The sequence below is a fragment of the Mirounga angustirostris genome, unplaced genomic scaffold, assembly GCF_029215605.1.
Source record: "Mirounga angustirostris isolate CCGP_5_RB_7025 unplaced genomic scaffold, mMirAng1.0.hap1 SCAF_6, whole genome shotgun sequence".
Taxonomy (NCBI): Eukaryota; Metazoa; Chordata; class Mammalia; order Carnivora; family Phocidae; genus Mirounga; species Mirounga angustirostris.
In genome coordinates, this window is record NW_026991714.1 from 26,535,977 (window position 1) to 26,557,149 (window position 21,173).

The 21,173-nt window shown below is 38.7% G+C and overlaps 1 protein-coding gene and 1 non-coding gene across 5 annotated transcripts in view; both read right to left on the minus strand.

Annotated features, from left to right (window-relative positions):
* ZC3H11A (zinc finger CCCH-type containing 11A) overlaps positions 1 to 21,173 on the minus strand; it is a 40,367-nt gene that overhangs the window by 519 nt on the left and 18,675 nt on the right. For 3 of the 4 annotated variants that reach the window (XM_064593968.1, XM_054506591.2, XM_054506590.2), the window contains exons 6-18: positions 16,731 to 16,854; positions 15,439 to 15,642; positions 15,201 to 15,317; positions 14,860 to 14,940; positions 13,542 to 13,652; positions 12,679 to 12,741; positions 11,058 to 11,156; positions 9,333 to 9,401; positions 4,427 to 4,930; positions 3,784 to 3,863; positions 2,075 to 2,405; positions 941 to 1,107; positions 503 to 570 (exon numbers count right to left, since the gene is read on the minus strand). In XM_064593968.1, coding sequence (XP_064450038.1) covers positions 503 to 570; positions 941 to 1,107; positions 2,075 to 2,405; positions 3,784 to 3,863; positions 4,427 to 4,930; positions 9,333 to 9,401; positions 11,058 to 11,156; positions 12,679 to 12,741; positions 13,542 to 13,652; positions 14,860 to 14,940; positions 15,201 to 15,317; positions 15,439 to 15,642; positions 16,731 to 16,854 — 2,018 coding nt within the window. The remainder of the gene's footprint in view (positions 1 to 502; positions 571 to 940; positions 1,108 to 2,074; positions 2,406 to 3,783; positions 3,864 to 4,426; positions 4,931 to 9,332; positions 9,402 to 11,057; positions 11,157 to 12,678; positions 12,742 to 13,541; positions 13,653 to 14,859; positions 14,941 to 15,200; positions 15,318 to 15,438; positions 15,643 to 16,730; positions 16,855 to 21,173) is intronic. The other variant, XM_064593969.1, reaches the window with a different exon arrangement.
* On the minus strand, positions 1,632 to 1,733 carry LOC123840755 (U6 spliceosomal RNA). Its single transcript, XR_006790080.1, has one exon. It is a non-coding gene; the product is annotated as a U6 spliceosomal RNA (small nuclear RNA).

Consider the following 21,173-nt stretch of genomic DNA (forward strand, 5'->3'; position numbering starts at 1 on the left):
GACCTGAGCCAAAGGCAGTCGCTTAACCAACTGAGCCACCCAGGCGCCCCAGAAAACTGCCCTTTGTTAATGGTTGACTGAATGGTCCCAAATTGGTCTGAGGAACACAAAGAGTTCGCGAAGAGTTATTTCTGATAACAACATAACACAAGAATTATTTTACTGATTTGGGACGAGGCATTTTCACCTGTTTAGTGTATGTGCTGCCGAAGCGAGCACCATTTTCACCCGTTTAAAGAACAATTCAGACAGATATTGAAAACATTGCAAAAATAATGCAATCAATATATAAACAGTGGCATCAAAGGAGAACAGCAACCTTGCATGCATATCATGTTTTCTTGTAATTAATTGGAAGTTTAGCAGATTTAAGTTCGCTATTAAGTTGGTCTGAGTGGCTAAGTTGGACATGTCCGAAGATTTATTTAGCAGTGTCATTCTCTAGAGCACATAAATAATAATAGTGGCCTAAAGTTTGGTTAAGAAGAACTGCAAGGTTTACCTGTCTCTAGGTTTTTCCATCTCAGGCACAGTGACTGACTTGTCCTCAGAAAGGAGTGGGACAACCGCCTACAAAAGTAAAAGGAAGGTTAACTCAGTGGGAGTCAGGCTTTTTTTATTTGAGCATATTCGTTTACTTTGCCACCTTCTTAGAACCATGGTTATCATTCTTTAAGCCTGGAAATCCGAGAATAAATAATCCAAAGGCTGAGTGTAGAATAAACAAAATCTCTTGCCACCCAAGAATTAGCTTAAAAAAAAAAAAAAAAATCCATTCTGCCACTCCATAAATGTCTAACTGTGAATGTAGAATACAGTAACAACCTAAACTAAAATGCTTCGGAAATGGCAAAAGTAGCACACAGAGCTAGCAGAGTGACTCTGCCCTGCTTTCCTCCCACACTGACCAAAGCACCCTCTAGCTGCATCTACTTCTTACCACAGCTGCTTTTTTGGTGGGGCTTTCCTGGAGGACGCCGCTGGAGCTGAGTGGCTTCACAGCTGCAATGACAGCAGGGTGGGCCTCCACTGCCTTGCGTTTGGGGGCCAGTTTGGGGGATGAGACAACTTTAACCACAGATGGCTTCACATTGACTTTGGGTTTAGCTACAAGGGACAGAAAATATCCGATTAATGGCTAGAATAATTCCTCTTTTACATGGAGAATAACTCTAGAATATAAAAATTCCTTCACAATACTAGAAATATCATACACACCCCCAAATTGAAAGTAATCCTAAACAATGTGCACTACAATGCGGTCATAATGTAGATCTATACTCAATTCCTTTCACTGGCTCTTGAATTCACTACTGTTCTTCCATTCCCTGGTGTTTTTCTTCTTCAAAACCAGAGGAAAGATGCACCACAGAGAGCTTTTATTCCCCCACTGAGGTATAACTGACGTATAACATTATATTAGTTTTGGGTATACAACATAATGACTTAATATTTGTATACATCATGACTACATGATCGCCACAGTAAGTCTAGTTAATCCATTACCATACATAGTTACAATTTTTTTGTGTGAGCACTTTTAAGATCTACTCTCCTAGCAACTTTCAAATACATAATAGAATACTGTTAACTACAGTCACCATGCTATGTTACGTCCCCATGACTTAGTTAAAAATACGGAATGCTTCCTGAATTTGTGTGTCATCCTTGCACAGGGCCATCCTAATCTTCTCTGGAGCATTCCAGTTTTAGTCTATGTGCTGCCAAAGCAAGCTTTAGACAAAGCTTTTTATTTTTTTTACTTTTATTTTTCAAAGATTTTTTTTATTTATTTGAGAGAGAGAGGGAGAAGCAGACAGGGAGCCCGTGACCTGAGCACAAGGCTTACTTGACTAAGCCACACGGGTGCCCCTAGACAAAGCTTTTTAACAGCAATTTTAAATTCTGAGAAAGGAGCTTTGTCTTTTTAAGTAGAATTATCAGAAATACTACTTTCCACCTGTGTGAAAAGTCTACAACACAAATGGAATTTAACCTAATTGTTGCTAGGGAGTTACTGGAAACTTGGTAATTTTCAAATCCTAAAGCAAGATACACTAGAAAAACCACTCACCTTTACCCCTTTTTTCCAAGGTCTGTGCTGCACATTTCACATTCAATATCGAGTCCCCAATGCCTGAGGTTTCTACCTCTGCCTTTTGGGATGGCTTTGTGGGAAGCCGCTTGGTCAGGTGCCGTGTGAGGCCCGGCACTGTAGTGAGCACCGGCTTCTCTGCTATCTGAGTATTGTAAGAGTCTACGTCTCCCCGGAGGGGTGTCAAAACTGATTTTTCCTTCTGTGAGGTGCCCCTCTCCAGCTGTTTCTGCATGTGCTTCTCTCTCATGGTCTCACACCTCTTGACTTGAATTTTGGTGATGCCAACTCCTGTGGTCTCTTCTGAAGCCTGTGGGCAAATTTAAATGACAGATTTAAAATTTCATACCTCTAAACAATCTGTATGTTAATTATTATTTATAAGTTACCAGGCTTAATAGCTCAATTAAAACAACAACAACAACCACGGAGAAAAAACTTGGGGTGCCTGGCTGGCTCAGCTGGTAGAGCAAGTGACTCTTGATCTCGAGGTTGTTGAGTTCGAGCGCCACGCTGGATGTAGAGGTTACTTAAAAAATAAAATCTTAAAAACAAAACAAAACAAAAACTTGTTTAAAAGAAAAAAGTACACCTGAAACTAATATAAGTATGTCGAAAATAATATAAATGTCAATTTTATCTCAATTAAGAATTAAATCTTGTTTAAGTTACTGGGCTGACATCCATGTCAAGCAGAGTTTAACACGATCCAGAACACAAGAGCTTTTGCTCTTTGATATTAAACAGAAAATACCAAACTGAAGATGAAAAGTTAAAGATGTATGGAACAATGAAAACCCCAATTTTATAGACTTAGACAATCATGACCCTAAGTCAAATACAAATGCCTCCTAAATAATCAGACACTTGCACAAAGATTTATGGACAAGGATGTTCATTACCTTAACTGTGTAAAACAAAATAGAAATGTCCAGAAGCAGACTATATTGATATAATAGAACATTATGTCATGGTCAGTAAAAACAAACATCCCAAAGAATTATGAATATAGTAAAATTAAAGCAGGCTGCAAAATGATACACTATAGAGTTCTCAATTACTTTCTTTTTTTTTTTGAAGATTTTATTCATTTACTTGACAGAGAGACACAGCGAGAGAGGGAACACAAGCAGGGGGAGTGGGAGAGGGAGAAGCAGGCTTCCCGCCGAGCAGGGAGCCCGATGTGGGGCTTGATCCCAGGACCCTGGGGATCACGACCCGAGCCGAAGGCAGACGCTTAACGACTGAGCCACCCAGACGCCCCTCTCAATTACTTTCTAAACATGAGTTAAACAATGAACAAGTTCACATACATATGTACATAAATAAAAGGCTTGAGAAAAACCCATGAAAAAAGCTAATGGTTGTTATGTCTGGGTTGCAGAATTACAGGGTTTTTAATTCTTTTAAAAAAAAAGTCCCCAAGTTTTGTAAAATGAGTGCCATTATGCTTAGTTTAAAAAATGTTAAATGGCCAAATTAAAAAAAACAACTTTTAAGGGGGCAGGGAACACTGTAAGTACAGAAAATTCTCATAGAATAGTATAAGCATAATGAAAAACTGTTTACCTAATTTATTATTGAAGTGTTAAATAGAAATTTATTATGCTAAAACTAAAAGGCACACTTTATCATTCATCTGGCCTTTGCTTGCCATGAACAAAACTATGAAATGATCTTAAACTCACCTCTTTAGCCTCTGTTCTAATAACACTGCTCTGGGAAGCAACTTCACTTCCTTCTTGAAGTTTCTTCTCTTCTTTTATACCTATATTCACATTAAACACATCATTAATTATTTCATTTAGGCTGCAACTTCAGGAACAGTTTAAGTAAAACTTTTCTTAATGAAAATAAAGATAGGACAAATAAAATTGTAGATGAAGCCCATTCACCCTCATAAAGTTTCAAAATGTACCTTAAAACATCAAAGGTCTATATAGCACTCCTGTAAAGAAAGAGCTTAACTTCATTTGATCCAGTGGTTTTCAAAGTTATCTGAGTAAAGTTCTCACAGAACTCCTATGAAAATCCTGTGGAATACTGCCCTTTGAAATATGATCTGGGGAAATGGTACTACAGACCAAACTGTGGTATTTTTTTGTTTTGTTTTGCTTTTTAAAATTTATTTATTTGACAGAGAGAGACACAGCGAGAGAGGGAACACAAGCAGGGGGAGTGGGAGAGGGAGAAGCAGGCTTTCCGCAGAGCAGGGAGCCCGATGCGGAGCTCGATCCCAGGACCCTGGGATCATGACCTGAGCCAAAGGCAGACGCTTAACAGCTTAACAACTGAGCCACCCAGGGCCCCCAGACCAAACTGTGGTGTTACCTGTTTTTTTTGTGATTCGGAGAAGCCGCCTTGCCCCTGGGGTGGCCTCAGGCTGAGGCTGGGAGCTGGTGCTGCCCTCAGAGCTCTGCTGTACCCGCAGTGCCTTCTCCTGTTTAATTTCCTCCAGTGTCTTGATGTGCACCTCCTGCATAGACTTTGTTCTACCTGCGGGCTCCTCTGATTGTCCTTTGCTGGTAACTATAGGTGGGAGAACCACTGTTTTTTTAATTTCACTATCTGCCTTTAGCTTGATGCAAGTTACATCCTTTTTGCTTTTTTGCCTCTCTGCTTCCTGCTGCCGATGTTTCTTTTCAGCCAGGACCTCAGAGAAGGTTTTGATTCGGATAGTGGAGGGGCTTCTTGTTCCTAAAGTAGAATCATCAACTTTTGAAGGTCCTTCTGTCTTGAGTTTAGGTTGCAATTCTCCACGTTTCTGACTAGCTTTTTCAAGAAGAATTTCTTCTAATGTCTTCACATGGATCTCACCAACTTTAGTGACTCTCTCTGTTTTCATGGGGGGAAAAAACAATCACTGTATTTAGCATTCACCTCTTAACAACGTATGCTCTCTCTATTCTTGGATCAGGGCAGAGTCCTAATAGAGTGGTATCATGTAGGCAGGTAATTAAAATGATCAAAGTATATTAGTTTCAATTTCAGTTTTAAAATACTGCACGTTTCAGGTAGTGGCCCTCAATGAAAACTCTTAGGTGGCAAAAATTACTGATTTGTTGGAGTTCTATTCAGAAGCTTATTCCTGGAGAATCTCAAAGCCATTTATTAGCTGGAGACATCTGTCATTGTAAATCTCAACAAAATGGCAATAAATTAATTCTTCCATTCACTTATAAACAGGTGCTGGATACTGTGCTAGAAATATAACGATAAGCAAAACACAATCTCTGCCCACATGTAGTTTACAGTATGGTAATAGTAACTTTGTGTTGTTGTTTTTTTTTTTTTAAGTAAGCTCTAAGCCCAATGGGGCTTGAACTCATGATCCTGGATCAAGAGCTACACTGCATGCCCTACTGAGCCAGCCAGGCACCCCAATAATGATAACTTTGATAAAGGAAGTATAATACTATGTAGGAGGAAGAACCCCAACCTTTGTCTAGAATTGGTTAAGGGAAGCTTTTCAGAGGAAGTAATGTTTAAGTGATATTAGAAGGATGAATAGGAGCTAAAACAGGTAACAAGACAGAAGAAAAATGGGAAAGGCTCAAAGACTGGCATGCCACTGAAGTGCGATTTTTAATGATATGTTAGTCATTCTACATCTGTTTAAAGAGCAAATTTCACATCTGACAGATATGCTTGTCGTCATTACTGAAAAGCTAAAAGAAATAGTGAAGTAATGTGGGAAAAACAAGAAAAATATGGAGATTGTACACATGCATTTGATAACTGAAGGACAGTTTGTTTTTTTTAAGATTTTATTTATGGGGTGCCTGGGTGGCTCAGTCATTAAGCGTCTGCCTTCAGCTCAGGTCATGATCCCAGGGTCCTGGGATCGAGTCCCACATTGGGCTCCCTGCTCTGCGGGAAGCCTGCTTCTCCCTCTCCCACTCCCCCTGCTTGTGTTCCTGGTCTCTCTATGTCTCTCTCTGTCAAATAAATAAATAAAATCTTTAAAAAAAAAAAAAGATTTTATTTATTTTGAGAGAGGGAGGGAGAGAGCATGAGCAGGGTGAAGGGGCAGAGGGAGAGGGAGAAGCAGGGAGTCTGCCCCAGGGCTCGATCCCAGGACCCTGAGATCATGACCTGAGCTGAAGGCAGACGCTTAACCGACTGAGCTACCAAGGGGCCCCCGAATGACAGCTTTAAATGAAAGATCCAAAACAAAAAATATCCTTTAACAACCTTAAACACATCATGTTTGGTTTCACCTTCTCATTTTTTGAACATGCTGTCCCTTCTACAGAGAGTATGCCCTACTGGTCTCATTCTCTTGCTGCCTAGTTTTAACTGAGTTCGGTGTAGAACCTGATACCTGCCAATCTAGTTTATTTCTGTGATCACAGCACTGCAACTACCTGCATTTCCAGCCACACTAGATACTTCATGAAAACGGACTATATGTAGTTATCGGAAATATTTTAGTATAGTACCTGTATATAGGAAGTACTCAAACAGATACTGAATTACTTGCTTAGGCTTTTTAAATAAAAATTCTTCCTTTTAAAGATGGCAGACTGATCTCAAAATTTCCACTCCAAGGAAGTGCGTGAATGGCGACATGAAGATCTTGTTTCCCCACTCTACCAAAATTTTATCAAAATAATAGAGAAGACATTAAAAATAGAATAAACCCACAACAGTAGGGGAAAACAAGGCTGCCACTGGCACAGCATAAATCGAGGGATTTCTGAGATAAGACAGCAGCTATGTGAATTTACAGAAAAACAGAAAAAGAACAAATGAAACTATAGGAATGAGATCTGTTCTTCCCAGCAGAACCAAAGAAAACTGCCAAACTAGTAGGAAAAGAACAGTGGGCAGAAATGTAAGGATGGCCTATAGAGCCGCAGGACCAGTCATGACTTTCTCCTGGAACTGCTCCCTGAAAAGAGGAGAATCTGCTGGGGAGGGGAGCAAGTTAGGAGGTTGGGGCTGGAGGGAGAACAAAAAATGCTAAGCAGGAAAAGAACAGGGGAGAAGAGGAAAAAGGAGAGGCAGGGAAGGAAAGAAACTTTCTTACTGTGGCAATGGTATGGGCCCCTAGCCTTCCAGCCTGCAACTCACACAAGCTGACTCTTAGCACGCCCTCCCCGCCTCAGGCAGTCCTCACTCGTGTCTCCCAATCTGGAGAGAGGACCACTTGGGAATAAGACCTTTAGAACCTCCAAAGGAAGCCCAAGAGCTATGAAAAAACCACAACATTAAAAGTGGACCAAAACAAACAGAAGTGATGGAGATGACAATACACACTTTTTTTTTTTTTTTTAAAGATTCCAATTAGAAACTCCAGGGCAGCCCGAAATCAGGCTGTGAAACAGGGAGAAACCAGAGAACAAAAAAAAGGTCTGGGAAGATAAAAACACAGGCACACAAATAAACCCCACCAAAGGAACTGAATAATAAAAAAAAGACAATCAGCCATCTAGAAGAGGCTTGGCAAATTATAGCTGATGGGCCCAATGTGGCCATGGCCGCACAGTGGAGTAGCTGTGGAGACTGCACCACAACACCTAAAATATTTACTATCTGACCTTTCATAGAAAAAGTCTGTCAATTCCTGACCTAGATAATAAAGTCAAGCAAAGACCATAGAAGACCATGCTACTAAGGTAGCATGAAGGCAAGGTTAGAAAACACGTGAGACCTATGTCCTGAAATTCCAGCCAGCCTCTGTCTGGTACGAATGCCACAGAGAAACCAAAAGAAGAGTGGGAAGACATACTCAGGGAAATGAGAGGAATGTTTTCTAGAACTAAGTCCTCAGATTTGAAGGGCCCACTGAGCACTGGGCTGAATCAACCAAAAGTGCCATGTTTAGACCTACTGTACTAAAGTCCTAGCACAGCAGGGAGGAATAAAGAGAAAATTATAAAAGTTTCTGAAGAATAAACCCAGGTTCTTTACAAAAGAGTAAGAATGTTTAACATCAGATTCTTTTTATGATGCTGGTAAAAATCTTAATATACAAACCAGATAAGGATAGGATAAAAAAAAAAACACAGGCTAACACCATTCATAAACATAAGACATAAAAATTAAAAAGCATAGATATAAAAATTAAAAAGCATTAAACTGAGGGGCGCAAGGCTGGCTCAATCAGAAGAGCGAGGTATAAAAGAGCAGGATGGCTGGAGTACAGGTTCATTTTACTATTCTTTAAACTGTATACATATATACACTAAGTGGTTAGATCTTGCAATTTAAAAGGTTTAAAACTTAAGAGTACAGGAAGAGTACAGAATATAGACAAGAAAATTATTTTGGTGTATTTTTTGCAGTGTTTTTCTAAGGCATATATTTTTATCTTTACAAAACTGAAATCATACATACGGATGTTATTCTGAATAAGTTTCTATAATAAAATAAACTTCATCACCCCCACAAAGTAAGATTCTTACCCTAAATCCAAAGGTCAAAAGCAGTGTGTTCTTTTGTAACCTTTCTTCATTCAATATAATGTGAGAAGTTTTTCAAATCATGATTGTTCAAAATATGACTTATGACAATAATTATTTTTGTACATAACTACCTTAGTTGAATTTTTGTTGGATATTTAGGTAGTTTCTAGTTTCTTACTACTAATGCTATGGTGAACTGATCATTTCGCCATCTTTTTTTTTTTAAAGATTTTATTTATTTATTTGACAGAGAGAGCGAGCGAGAGCAGGAACACAAGCAGGGGGAATGGGAGAGGGAGAAGCAGGCTTCTTGCCGAGCAGGGAGCCCGATGTGGGACTCGATCCCAGGACCCTGGGATCATGACCTGAGCCGAAGGCAGACGCTTAACGACTGAGCCACCCAGGCGCCCCCTTTTTTTTTTTTTAAAAAGATTTTTATCATTTCGCCATCTTTTAAGAGAATTCATGGGGCACCTCAGGGGCTCAGTCAGTTAAGCGTCTGCCTTCCGCACAGGTCATGATATCCGGGTCCTGGGACTGAGTCCTGTGTTAGACTTCCTGCTCGGCAGAGTCTGCTTCTCTCGCTTTCTCCAGCCCCCCCTGCCCCTCTCCACTAGTTCTCGCTCTCAAATCTTAAAAAAAAAAAAAAAAAAAAAAAAAAAATTCATACCAGTGAGTCATATTACTTAAAAAATAAATAAATAACAAATAAAACCACAAAAGACACAAGCCCTAACCTAACTGCAACAGGAAAATAAATCAGAGAAAAGGTAAAGATTGTATGGCAAGGAAAAAAATATTAGAAGCTGGTCTCAGGGTTTACCTACCTCCTGCCTCCTCACTGTTGGGACCAGCTGACATGCCTAATCGCTCCTTCAGAGACTTGGAAATATGAACTGTAAAAAATATGTATTTTAAACACCAAAAGTTGAACAGAGACCTTTTTTTTTTTTAAAGTTCACAAATTAGGTTTATGTTTGTCTTCTAATGAAAATACTTAAAAAAGAAATCTCTTAAGGTCTTAAAATTTTTCTTTTCCACAGAACAAGACCTATGTGAATCATGGATTCCCTAGAGCACTTTGGAAGGCTTTAAAAAAAAAAAAATCTTTTTTCAGATCTGAAAAGCAAAAACTTGAATTCAGGGAAATAATTCTGTTATTGTACAAACTTCTATAATCTTAATGGCATCAAAAGGCCCCCCAATCTATTTAAAATGTGCTTTTTATTTATGAAAATTTTTAATATGATCGATAGGCAAGGAGAAAAAGGTTATGACTGCAAAGAAAAAGAGTAACTTGGGGCGCCTGAGTGGCTCAGTTGGTTAAGCGGCTGCCTTCGGCTCAGGTCATGATCTCAGGGTCCTGGGATCGAGCCCCATGTCAGGCTCCCTGCTCGGTGGGAAGCCTGCTTCTCCCTCTCCCCCTGCTTGTGTTCCCTCTCGCTGTCTGTCAAATAAATAAAATCTTTAAAAAAAAAAAAGAGTAACTTGTTTGCTCTGAGAGACCAAGAAAGACCCTAAACAAAAACATCTACTCATTAAAATCTCTTCAGCTAGGGGGAAAGTGCAAGTTTCTCATCTTCAAAAGAAGTTAAAACTAAACACAATAAAAAGGAAAAAAACCCACCTATTCTTTCAGTAATTAACACCAATGTTTCACTGCCAAGTCATAAAAGGAAAACAAAGTCCAACCTTGACTTCTATAAATAGAACTTCAACCACGAAATCATTCTAACTCCCAAATATCTCTCATTTAGTCCACATCTCTCCATACCAACTTTTAGAACACTAAATCTATGCCACTAACTCCTCTCATTTAGATTTTATTAACAGCCTGCTAACTCATATCCTGGACAGCACATTCGTCCCCTTCTAATCTTTCTCCATATTTTAGGCAAGGTGATGGTTCTGAAATGCAAATCTGAGCTTTTGATCCTTGTTCATAACCTTCACATGGTTTGCTACAAAGTCCAAACTCTCTACCATGGCTTGAAAGGCTCCATATGATCCACTTCCTTCCTCCTCTCCAGTCAATAGGCCCTTTACCCCAATTCTATGTTTCAATCATACTCAGTTCCTTGAGTATATCCTGCTTTCTTAGCTCTGTGCTTTCTCTGCCTCAGCATAGCCTCTGGTCCTTCAGCTTCACCTCCCTAATTCCTAACTCATGTTTCAGGTCTGCTTCAACATAATTTGCCTTGGGAACCCTTCCCTGACAGATGGTAAGAGAAGTGCCCTTCCTGTGTTCTCCGATAACACTGTGTACTTTTTCTATCACAGAATTTATCACAATATATATAAGTACTCCTATCTGCCATTATACTATAAGCTCCTGAGCACTGTGATGTTATTTATTTTATCCAGTGGCATCTCCCTAAAATCTAGCACTAGAGTAAATACTCAAATGTTTGTTGAATAATGCAAACAACAAGATAATCTAATTTATCTGAACAAAAAAGAATGACGAACCATACCTGTTAACATTACAAGAGACAAGTATCATGATTACACACACACACACACACACACAGAGTATATTAGAACAAAGGTACCTTTCTTTGGTGCTTTGTCAGTGTTAGTTTCTGTAGCTTCCACTTTCTTCCCCAACCTCTGTGCAAGGCTACGCTTTAATGGAGGATCACTGTCACCACCTACAAATGGAGACAACTTAGTTCAAGAGTTCAAATCAGTCTTCAACAAGGTTAAGAAATACAAGCAAAACAGACAACGCAGAATGTCAGTTTTCTGCATTTATATAGTGTGTTCATTCACTAGTGTCCTTACAGAACTCAATGTTAGAGAATAAAAATGTCCCAGAAAGAAGAAATAAGGGACAAAAAGTAGAATGCACAAATCAACATCTATCAAATAATTGACTAAAACTACAAATGGAGAATAAGCCCCGAGTAAAGCCAAAATTCAGAATTAGGAATATGTGAAAAAAACTTCATATACAAAAAACATCTTAAATGGCCACTTGCTAAATTCTAGGGGTATCTGTGGTTAAATGCACCCGGAATGTTCCTGGTGGACAGGAAAGGAATCATTATATTTTCCTGTGACATGAAAACTTGGAAGACCAAATAGCCCCCTCTCTTCAATTGTAGATAAGAGATCTAAGGTTATGAAAAATTCTATCTTATTCAAGTCACCAATTAGTGATAGAACCTTACCAAGTTTCCTGACTGGTCGTTTATTATATTATACTATTCAATATGAGCTGTTTAAATGTCACAAGTTAAAAACTGTTTTTCAGATTGCTTGACTAGCGATAATCTTTGCAGCGTCCCATTAAAAATCTGAAAGACCCTACACAGGGTATGATTTTCTCTCTACTCTCATTTATAATTTAAATTTAAATGTGAGACCAAAAATCACAAAGTTTCCATGTATGTAGACATTAAAAAAGCTTCTCAGGCAGTGAAAATGGTATCAAAGAAAACACAAAACAGGTAAGATTTCATATTTGCAAGCGCATTTTAAGAAGAGTATGAAGGAATAGCTGAAATCAGAGAAGATTTTCTTTTTTTTTTTTTTAAAGATTTTATTTATTTATTTGACAGAGAGAGACACAGCGAGAGAGGGAACACAAGCAAGGGGAATCGGAGAGGGAGAAGCAGGCTTCCCGCTGAGCAGGGAGCCCGATGCGGGGCCCCGGGGATCATGACCTGAGCCGAAGGCAGACGCTTAACGACTGAGCCACCCAGGCGCCCCTCAGAGAAGATTTTCAAAATTCTTTTGAGACAGACACATTAGGGTATGTACATGACAATTCAAAAATACGATAAAACGCTTCCCTAAATATAAAATAGCATTAATAAACTGAGGGACCAATTTATATTAACTGGACACTTTTTCCCCTTGAAAAAACTCAAATTTCAATTTGTCCAAAGAGACAAAGAGGTATCTTCTTTACTGTTTTTTCAATGTAGTACCTTCTAAAAAGCTAGTTACAATCTACTTAAATTGTAACACTATAAATTTCTGTAAATCAAGAAAAGGTATAATGCATGTGAAAAACAAGGAAATTTTATAAGTTCTTTCAGCCAATTCAGAGGGACCAGCAAATAGATCAATATCAACAGGACATTGTATAAAGTCAGTTTTGGAGGACATTACCATGTTAATGCACAAATAGAAGAAAACAAAAGATATGCACAAAATTCACCTCACCTACTGAAAATTTTCGTTTTCCCAGTCTCTCAGTGAGACTCAATCTTACCAAGGGTTCTTCTCCTGAAATGGCAAAAACAGAATTTCTCTATTATCCAATTTTTCTGTATTCAGTAAATAATAATGGGTACAAAATATGCTCTGATATCATGAGCCCACCCAGAAAGTCTCTTGAAAATCACATCTCAAGACTGTCACATGGGGGGGAAAAAAGATTCAGTCTATTAAATAATAAACAGCCAAATGCACAGCCCAAAGGGATCACTAATACACTAATTATTAACAGTAGCCAAGTATATGAAGACAGGTGTGTTCTAATCAGTTGCTTAAGAAACCCAAGCTATACTTTTGTTTGTGCACTTCAATATGCTAAATGAAATCACACTCTATTGCTAACTCTCATGTAGAACTGTGAAAACCAGCATAAAGTGAGCTCTCTTTCCCCTAATTCTTTGTTGTTTGAACAGCACATTTAAATGTATCTGTATACTACAATTACTTGTGTCGTATTTCTTACTGGGTTTAAAACTATTAAGGGAAAAGGCTTATATTTTCTATAATTTAGAGTTTATTATAGTTCTTTGACCACAATGGGCAGTCAATAAATTTACTGAATGGATACAGATAAAGAGTAAATGTAAAAATTAAATATACCTAAATGTGAGAGCTGCTTGAGCAAGAATTTCAACCTTTCAAGTAAGCGTCAAATGCACTGAGTTTTCTTTTCATCCTTCTATCTGACCAACGTACCAAAGTCTTCCTGCAAATCCATCAAAGGTACACTACACCCAAGGACTTTGCTCTCCCAGTTATTAAAAAGTGGTAGCGTGACAACTCTCAACCTAGACCTACCTATACCTCACCTTGTTTGCTGGAAAGAGTTACTGTCCTCACTACAGTCCGAACATTCTCTTTTTCAGGACCTGGAATGGGCTGAGGTTGGAGTAAAAGACTGGAAACTCCGGAAGAACCTTCTGAATAAAGCAAGTCAAAGAAGAGCAAATAATTTATGGCAAATTAAGCTATTATAAGCCAAGAAATTTTGTTTCTGTGATCAGTTAAGTTCAATACAGACCACTGGATAACAAGCCAGTCTTTCTCTTCCTATTTGCCTATAGTGAATTGATTGGGGTGGGGTGGGAGAGAGGAGATAATCCCTGTTTCTTATCTGCTTTGGATACAAGGTAAAAATAAAATATAAAATTTTCAGTGACTTAGGCATTCAATCTACTTTTATTTACCAAGAAGGCTAACATTCTAAAGTTAACCTGAAGCACACCAGCTACCAAGTGTGTCAATTCAGCCTTTTATTTTTTTTTAAGATTTTACTTATTTATTTGACAGAGAGAGACACAGCGAGAGAGGGAACACAAGCAGGGGGAGTGGGAGAGGGAGAAGCAGGCTTCCCGCGGAGCCGGGAGCCCGATGCGGGGCTCGATCCCAGGACCCTGGGATCACAACCTAAGCCAAAGGCAGACGCTTAACGACTGAGCCACCCAGGCGCCCTCAATTCAGCCTTTTAAAATCTAATTTAATCATCTGCAAAACACAACTCCAAGGTTCCTACAGAACAAGCTTTAGCAAGTGAATACTTAGAACCAACCATTTGATCCTTTCTAAATAATACATTTCATACTGTATCTGTAATTTTTAGGGTTGGAGATATAGACTGACCAGGCAGAGGCAAGCTCTAGAAGAAAATTCTAGCAGCTCCTAAGAAGAATTCATCTATTACAAAATAAAGTTTTTCATCTCTATGATTTTTTCCTAAGATTTTTATTTATTTGACAGAGAGACAGCGAGAGAAGGAACACAAGCCGGGGGAGTGGGAGAGGGAGAAGCAGGCTCCCCACTGAGCAGGGAGCCCGATGCGGGGCTCGATCCCAGGACCTGAGCCGAAGGCAGATGCTTAACAACTGAGCTACCCAGGCGCCCCTCAGTATGATTTTTATATGTTGTTCTTTGGAGCTGTATTTCTGAAGATAAAGCAGTTCTTTCAAGTAGTAAAAAAGCAGCCCTGATTTAAATAAGTGTGTTTTACTTCAAACAAGCCACAGAAGTCAAAATCTATGTGCTCATTTTCTATGTACTCATTTTGGCTGCTGCCAGTGTCCTTAATAAGTGTCCCTGTTACTCTTCTCCAGCAAAATTCAACCATCCATGTCAAAACTGATGACTTACCACCTTGCTTCTTGGATTTTTCCTTCATTTTCTTTGACTTAATTTCCTCAAGAGTTTTTATTCCAAAATTCAAACATTCACCTGAGAAATCCAAATAGAAATCACATGAGGAACTAACACCTCGTGCCCTTTGCATTTTATTTGTGCGTAAGCACTCGAATGTTTTCTGAATGAGTAAGAGAACATGTGTCAATATGGGTGTGTGTACAGTGGCGTCAGGGGACAGAGAGGTGGTGGTGATCGTGATCTAAATTTCAAATGTATTTAAAATAGTTTGGGCACATTCAACAGTGCTTTCAGATTTATGAGCAGGAAGCAGCATCAATGTAGCCTCTTCTTACCTTGCTTCAAATTGACCCCAGGTTTCCGGGCAGAGGCTGTCCGTAATCCATTATGAACTTCGGGAGGCGGTTGCAGGATGGGTGTTTTGGTTTCATCACCTTCCTCAGAAAACTGATCTATGTATCGACATATGAGGCAAATTTACAATTAACAGCAGGCCTCAAGCTTTAATCCTGATTCAAATTCATTGAGTGACCCTGACCATTTATTTGCCTTAAAGCAAGAGCTAAAACTTACCATCATCATCTTCATCATCATCTGCAGCATTGATCACAACTGGTGGATGGGTGGGGCTAGGAACATTTTCTGAACTTTCTACTTTCATAACACTTCGCAGCTGAGGGGAGGGATTAGACTGGACAGACAATTTGTTCTGTTGAACTGTGAGCTGGTTAGCCTTCACTTCCTCTTCTGGTGACTCAGGCACAGTGGGCAACACAGCTAGACATACGACATCAGTCATAAATTAAAAATAGAAGATAAAGTTCCAATTCATCAAAAATCTTCAATCACATATGCTAAGTTTGGTGCTTTTCCTTATGACAATTTATTTCTTTGTACCTGATTTCTCCATTTTCACAATTAGGTTCTAAACTCCCAGAGAGGGTAAAAATGGCTTTTAGCTAATAACTCTTCACTGTACAAAACACGTTCAAAGTAGGTGTTCAAAAGACAGAATAATCTGGAGGCTAGATGCATAAAATTGTTTGCAAATTCTAGACATTTAATTTTAATATTGAAATTCGAGGCTTTTTGCACAGCAAAAAAGTAGCTGTTAAAAGACATAGTAGATAACACTTCTGAACTAAACCAGAGAGGAGCAAGCCCACTTTTTCCTCTTAAATAGAGGAGAGAATATGTAGCATCAAATTTTAATCACATAAGATGTGGCTTTTAAATGGCCGATCATTCCAGTAGGAAATGTTGAAGGAGATTTTGGAAATAAAAACTAGCTTTTGGGGGAGTGTAAATTTTATTTTAGATTATAGCCTAGAGTCGGGTTGGTAAACTTTTTCTGTGAAGCGCTAGACATTAAGTACTTTAGGCTTTGTAGACCTCTGTGTCTCAACTCTGCAGAAGGAGCACAAAATCTGGCCATAAAAAATATGCAAATGAATGGGCAGGGCTTCCTTCCAATAAAACTTTATTTTATAAAATAGGTGGAGGACCAGATTTGCCAAACCCTGGCCTGGAGAATCCAGTTTCTTTTGGAAAACTCACTGGGTCTGATAAAATGGGAAATGAAGCTATAGTAATCGAAACTGTCATGCCAAGAAACATTTGGGAGGCAATATGGCTTTTGGTAACAAAGTTTTAATCCTGACTGTGATACTTAACTTGTTTATGACTATGACTATGTACAAGTCATTTAACCTTTAAAATTAAAAGTTCAGTTCCCTCATCTGTAAAGTGGAAATAAAACTACTCTCTCCCAAGACTAAATGGCAATGTATGTAAAGTACTCTGTACAGTGTACATAGGTGTTCTTAAATTGTAACTATTCTTTTAAAATTAAAAACACAACTCACTTTTGCTTGGAGGTAGGAAAAGGCCATCAACATAACGTCCTCTATTGTGATGGAAAGCGCAGTTTAGTTTCTGACATCCCATTGGCTGATTTTCCCAGTAACAAGGAATCTCACTACGTTTTTTCTATAGGAAGAAAAAACACATTGTTTTCAAATAAAAAATGAGGTGTGACCTGTATTAATTTGGTCATTTGTTTTTCTTTTTTTTTTTAAATTAATTTATTTATTTGACAGAGAGAGAGAGACAGCGAGAGAGGGAACACAAGCAGGGGGAGTGGGAGAGCAAGAAGCAGGCTTCCCGCTGAGCAGGGAGCCCGATGTGGGGCTCGATCCCAGGACCTTGGGATCATGACCTGAGTTGAAGGCAGACGCTTAAGCGACTGAGCCACCCAGGCGCCCCTGATAATTTGTTTTCTGAATGAAGTTCATTCAGGCTTCAAAACTCGGAGGCATGTGAACTGATTGTGAGCAGGAGGAAGAGGGGTTGCTGAAAGTGACACTCCATGCTTGAGGGAGAGATGAAGGGAGTAGGGAGTAGCTCATGTACTGTGTTGGAACCCCTAAATGCCTATATTTAATTTAGAAAAGCAGGACAATGTATTAGTTAAGATTTTAGAACCAAAGATAACATTACGTTATGGCCATGTGAGGTTGGACAAATAATTTAATGCCTCTCAGCCTTAGTTTCTTCAGCCATAAAATGGCAGTAACAGGAGCTATCTACTTGGTTTCTTGTGAGGATTAAATGAAATAATGTATATGAAACACTTAGCACATAAAAAGGACTCAATAAACTGTAGTTTATTTAAAACTGAGAGCTCACAGCTTTGAGGAAAATTTTCCCTTTCGTGACTTCTCAAAGTAAGGCACAAATAACACACTAAGGATGGTACTTTTCCTTCCCAAGCTACCTCACTCTTATGAAGGGAAATGAGGAAAAAGATACCCTCACACTTAGAATAAACTGCTGGATCATAGGGCATATGTCCAGCAGAAATACATACATTAGTTCTATACATTAGATGTGTATAAAGAATGGTTGAAAACAATACTATTTATAATAGCTCCAAAATGTAAACCCAAATGTACATCAATACCAGAATGGATAAATACATTGTAGTTTATTCGTACAATAGCATGTTATTCAGTACTGAGAAGGAATAAACCATCCCTGTGCTTAACAGGACAGTGCAGAAGGAAGAAACCAAAAGAGTGCACACTGTGTGATTCCACTGATGGGGAGATCAAAGCAGGCAAAATTTCTCTATGGTAGAATAGTCAGGATAGTGACTAGCTTGGAGGCAGTGGATAGTGACAATCAAGGGACAAAGGGCGAAGACAGATTTGGATCTGTTGGATTATGCTGGATCTCTCATCATAAGCAAGCTGAGGTTTAAAATTCTAGGAAAGCATAGCAGCATTACAAAAAAAATCACAAAAAAATCCTCAAATGTATCAAAAAGGGCAAAGATGAAAATCTATTATATTGAGAGACTGAACACTTGATAGTACACCGTGTCAGTAGGGATGTGGAAGAACCAAACAGTATCATGTACTGATAATGGAAATGTAAATTAGCTCAACATCTCTGAAAGGAGGTTTGGTAAAAAAAAAGGTATTCACAAAATTTATGTCCTGAGTTTACTGCCACATGTATGATCACCTATTTTTAAAAAGTACAGCAAATTCCTTTACCTTTCAAAGAACTGGTCTCCTGGCACACCCAAAAGGTTAAATGTAATAATAGCTACCACTGTTTTTTTTAGATAAAAATTACAACAATTATTCAATTACTCCTTCCTCAAGGCAGAACCTAATGCCAATCTTTCTTGCTTCTGGGTCTGTCTTTGCTTAAGTTTTTATTTCTTTCCTGGAAGCAGTTTTCAAATTACTGAATGACTTCTGTAATAGAATCCTCTACATACAGGAGTCACATGATATTTATTGTCAGTGTCGTATTTCACTGACAAAATCTCCTAATCTTTCCATATCAATAAAATTTCCCTTTTAAAAATCCACTTACTGGATTTTGTTTCTAAATGAAAAGTAATGCACAAATAATGAAAACCACTTGGAAAATGGTAATAAATGCCTGCCATGCTATTACCCAAAGAGAATCACTTGAGTATAGAATTCTTGGACGTAAAAAAAAAAAAATTATAGGTGTGCCTGGCTGGCTCAATTGGCAGAGCATGCGACTCTTGATCTCGGGGTCATGAGTTCAAGCCCCATGCTGGGCATAGAGCTTACTATTTAAAAAAAAAAAAGAAAGAAAGAAAAAAAATTTTAAATGCCTACATGTACACTTAAAAGAAAGGTATTCCAAATAATTGCGTATTTTTCACTTGGCAACACATCCTCCATAATAACACTCTCCTATAGAATCATTTCTTTAAATGTTCAAAAGGTTGAATACAGCACATGGTCCAAAGATATATAGCTGATTCTCACTATCTGAAGTAGTTATGTTTATGAGGTCACCATGAATACTAAATTATCCAATACTGAACCACTCTGCTCCTAAGGGAAATACAGAGTTAGAGTCAGGTTCCTGCAAGTTTCTGTCACATTTTCATCAATCAATACATAAACTGGTTATATGTATGTTTGTGTTTAAAGACACCTCATTTAATATATATTCCTTAATACTGAACTCTAAGGCCAAGAGCACTGTAATTCACAACTGAATGAAGCTTATCTAATACATGTATTTTCTACATAAGGCACGTAAGAGCTTTCTTGCATTTAGGGACATTACATGGCACTTCAGCATCTCACTCGGGGGCCATTTTAATCAGCCACAAAAAAGACAGAAAAGGACAAAATGCAAAAAAGATGGCATTAAACAGACCACAAAAAGGACACCTGCTTATAGTATGAGAACTGAAACAAGGCAGCAGGGTGTCACCTTGTCTGATCTCAGCCGGGGGTGTGTAAGTCAGGCGACTCAAATTTCTCAGTGCTCCGCACATGTCTGCAGATGGCCCGTGAAAGCACTGCAAGTACTGATTTGGGGGTTACGAATAAATTTTAGCGAGTAGGCAAATTTGCAAACATGGAACTCATGAATAATGAAAATCAACTGTAAACAGAAGGAGTTACAGTAAAAAAGGCTCCTTTCCATTCCTGTCCCCACTCCCTCAGCCACTGTTGTCAAGTTTCTCCTTTATGCTCCCAGAGTAAAAAAATACACATGCAAATGAAAAACAAATTCTTCTCCTTTTTTTACACAAATGAGAGCATATTACGCACCTTCTTCTGCCCCTCCCTTCTTCACTGACAATATAGCCTCATCTTTCCATACCAATAAAGTTGCCCTTTAAAAAATTTTTAACAGCTACCCAGCACTTCGCTGTATGAATGTAGCAAATCTGTTTTAAATGAAGGTTATTTCACATATTTTATTATTATAAATTATGCTACAATGAGTAATTCTGTATATATCTGCTTTTGCACGTAAAAGCAAAGATGAGACAAAGGTAGGAAAAGCATATAGTATTTTTGAAAAATGTAGCCAAGTAAGACTGCAAAGAAAGAGTTAACTGAGCAGCCCTAAGACTGCTACCTTAGATACCCAGCTTGCAAAGTTGGCCCTTGGAATGTTCCTAGTCTGTTAACTGATTACAGTGCCTAGACTGTGCAAATAATATGTCTTGTGCTGAACACCGGCCATCCTTCTGGGAGTCTAGAGTTTTGGTATATGATAGGTAGAGGGTGCTTATGTGACCAGCTCTATTAAAACCCGTGGATGTTTGAGTCTCTACTGGGCTTCCTTAGGCCGAGACATCCCACATACAGTGCTGCATTTTCATTGCTGGGGGAAGTGTGTACTCTTTGTGAACCCTCGTGGGAGGGAGATCATAAAAGCAATCCACACATGGATTCCTCCAGACTCTAGGTCTTTTTTCCTCTTATGATCAGACAGTGTTATCTCCCCATCACTGTAATAAAATTTTTTAAATATTTATTTATTTATTTTAGAGAGAGGGAGAGTGAGCACCAGCGGGAGAGAGACAGAGAATCTCAAGCAGACTCCCTGCTGAGCTCGAAGCCAGACATGGGGCTCGATCTTACGACCCTGAGATCACAACCTGAGCCAAAACCAAGAGTCAGATGCTCAACTGACTGTGCCACTCAGGGGCCCCTCACTGTAATAAATCTTAGCCATGAATATAGCTATATGCTGAGTCTCAGGAGATTCTAGGGAATCTCTCAATGTAGATGTTCTTAGAGACCCTGACATACCTTCTAGGGAGTTGTGCCAAATTATACTCTGCCAACAATATAACAATTTGAATTTTCAAAAGCTGCAGAGAATTCCTCTGAATTTATTCAGTGAATTCCCTGCTCTTTGGAAGATAGGCAGCACAGAATGCAGTTAAAAGGCCATTAATCTGCAGCCCACCTGGAGTAGCTCTATGAGCCCAGGCATACAAACTGCAG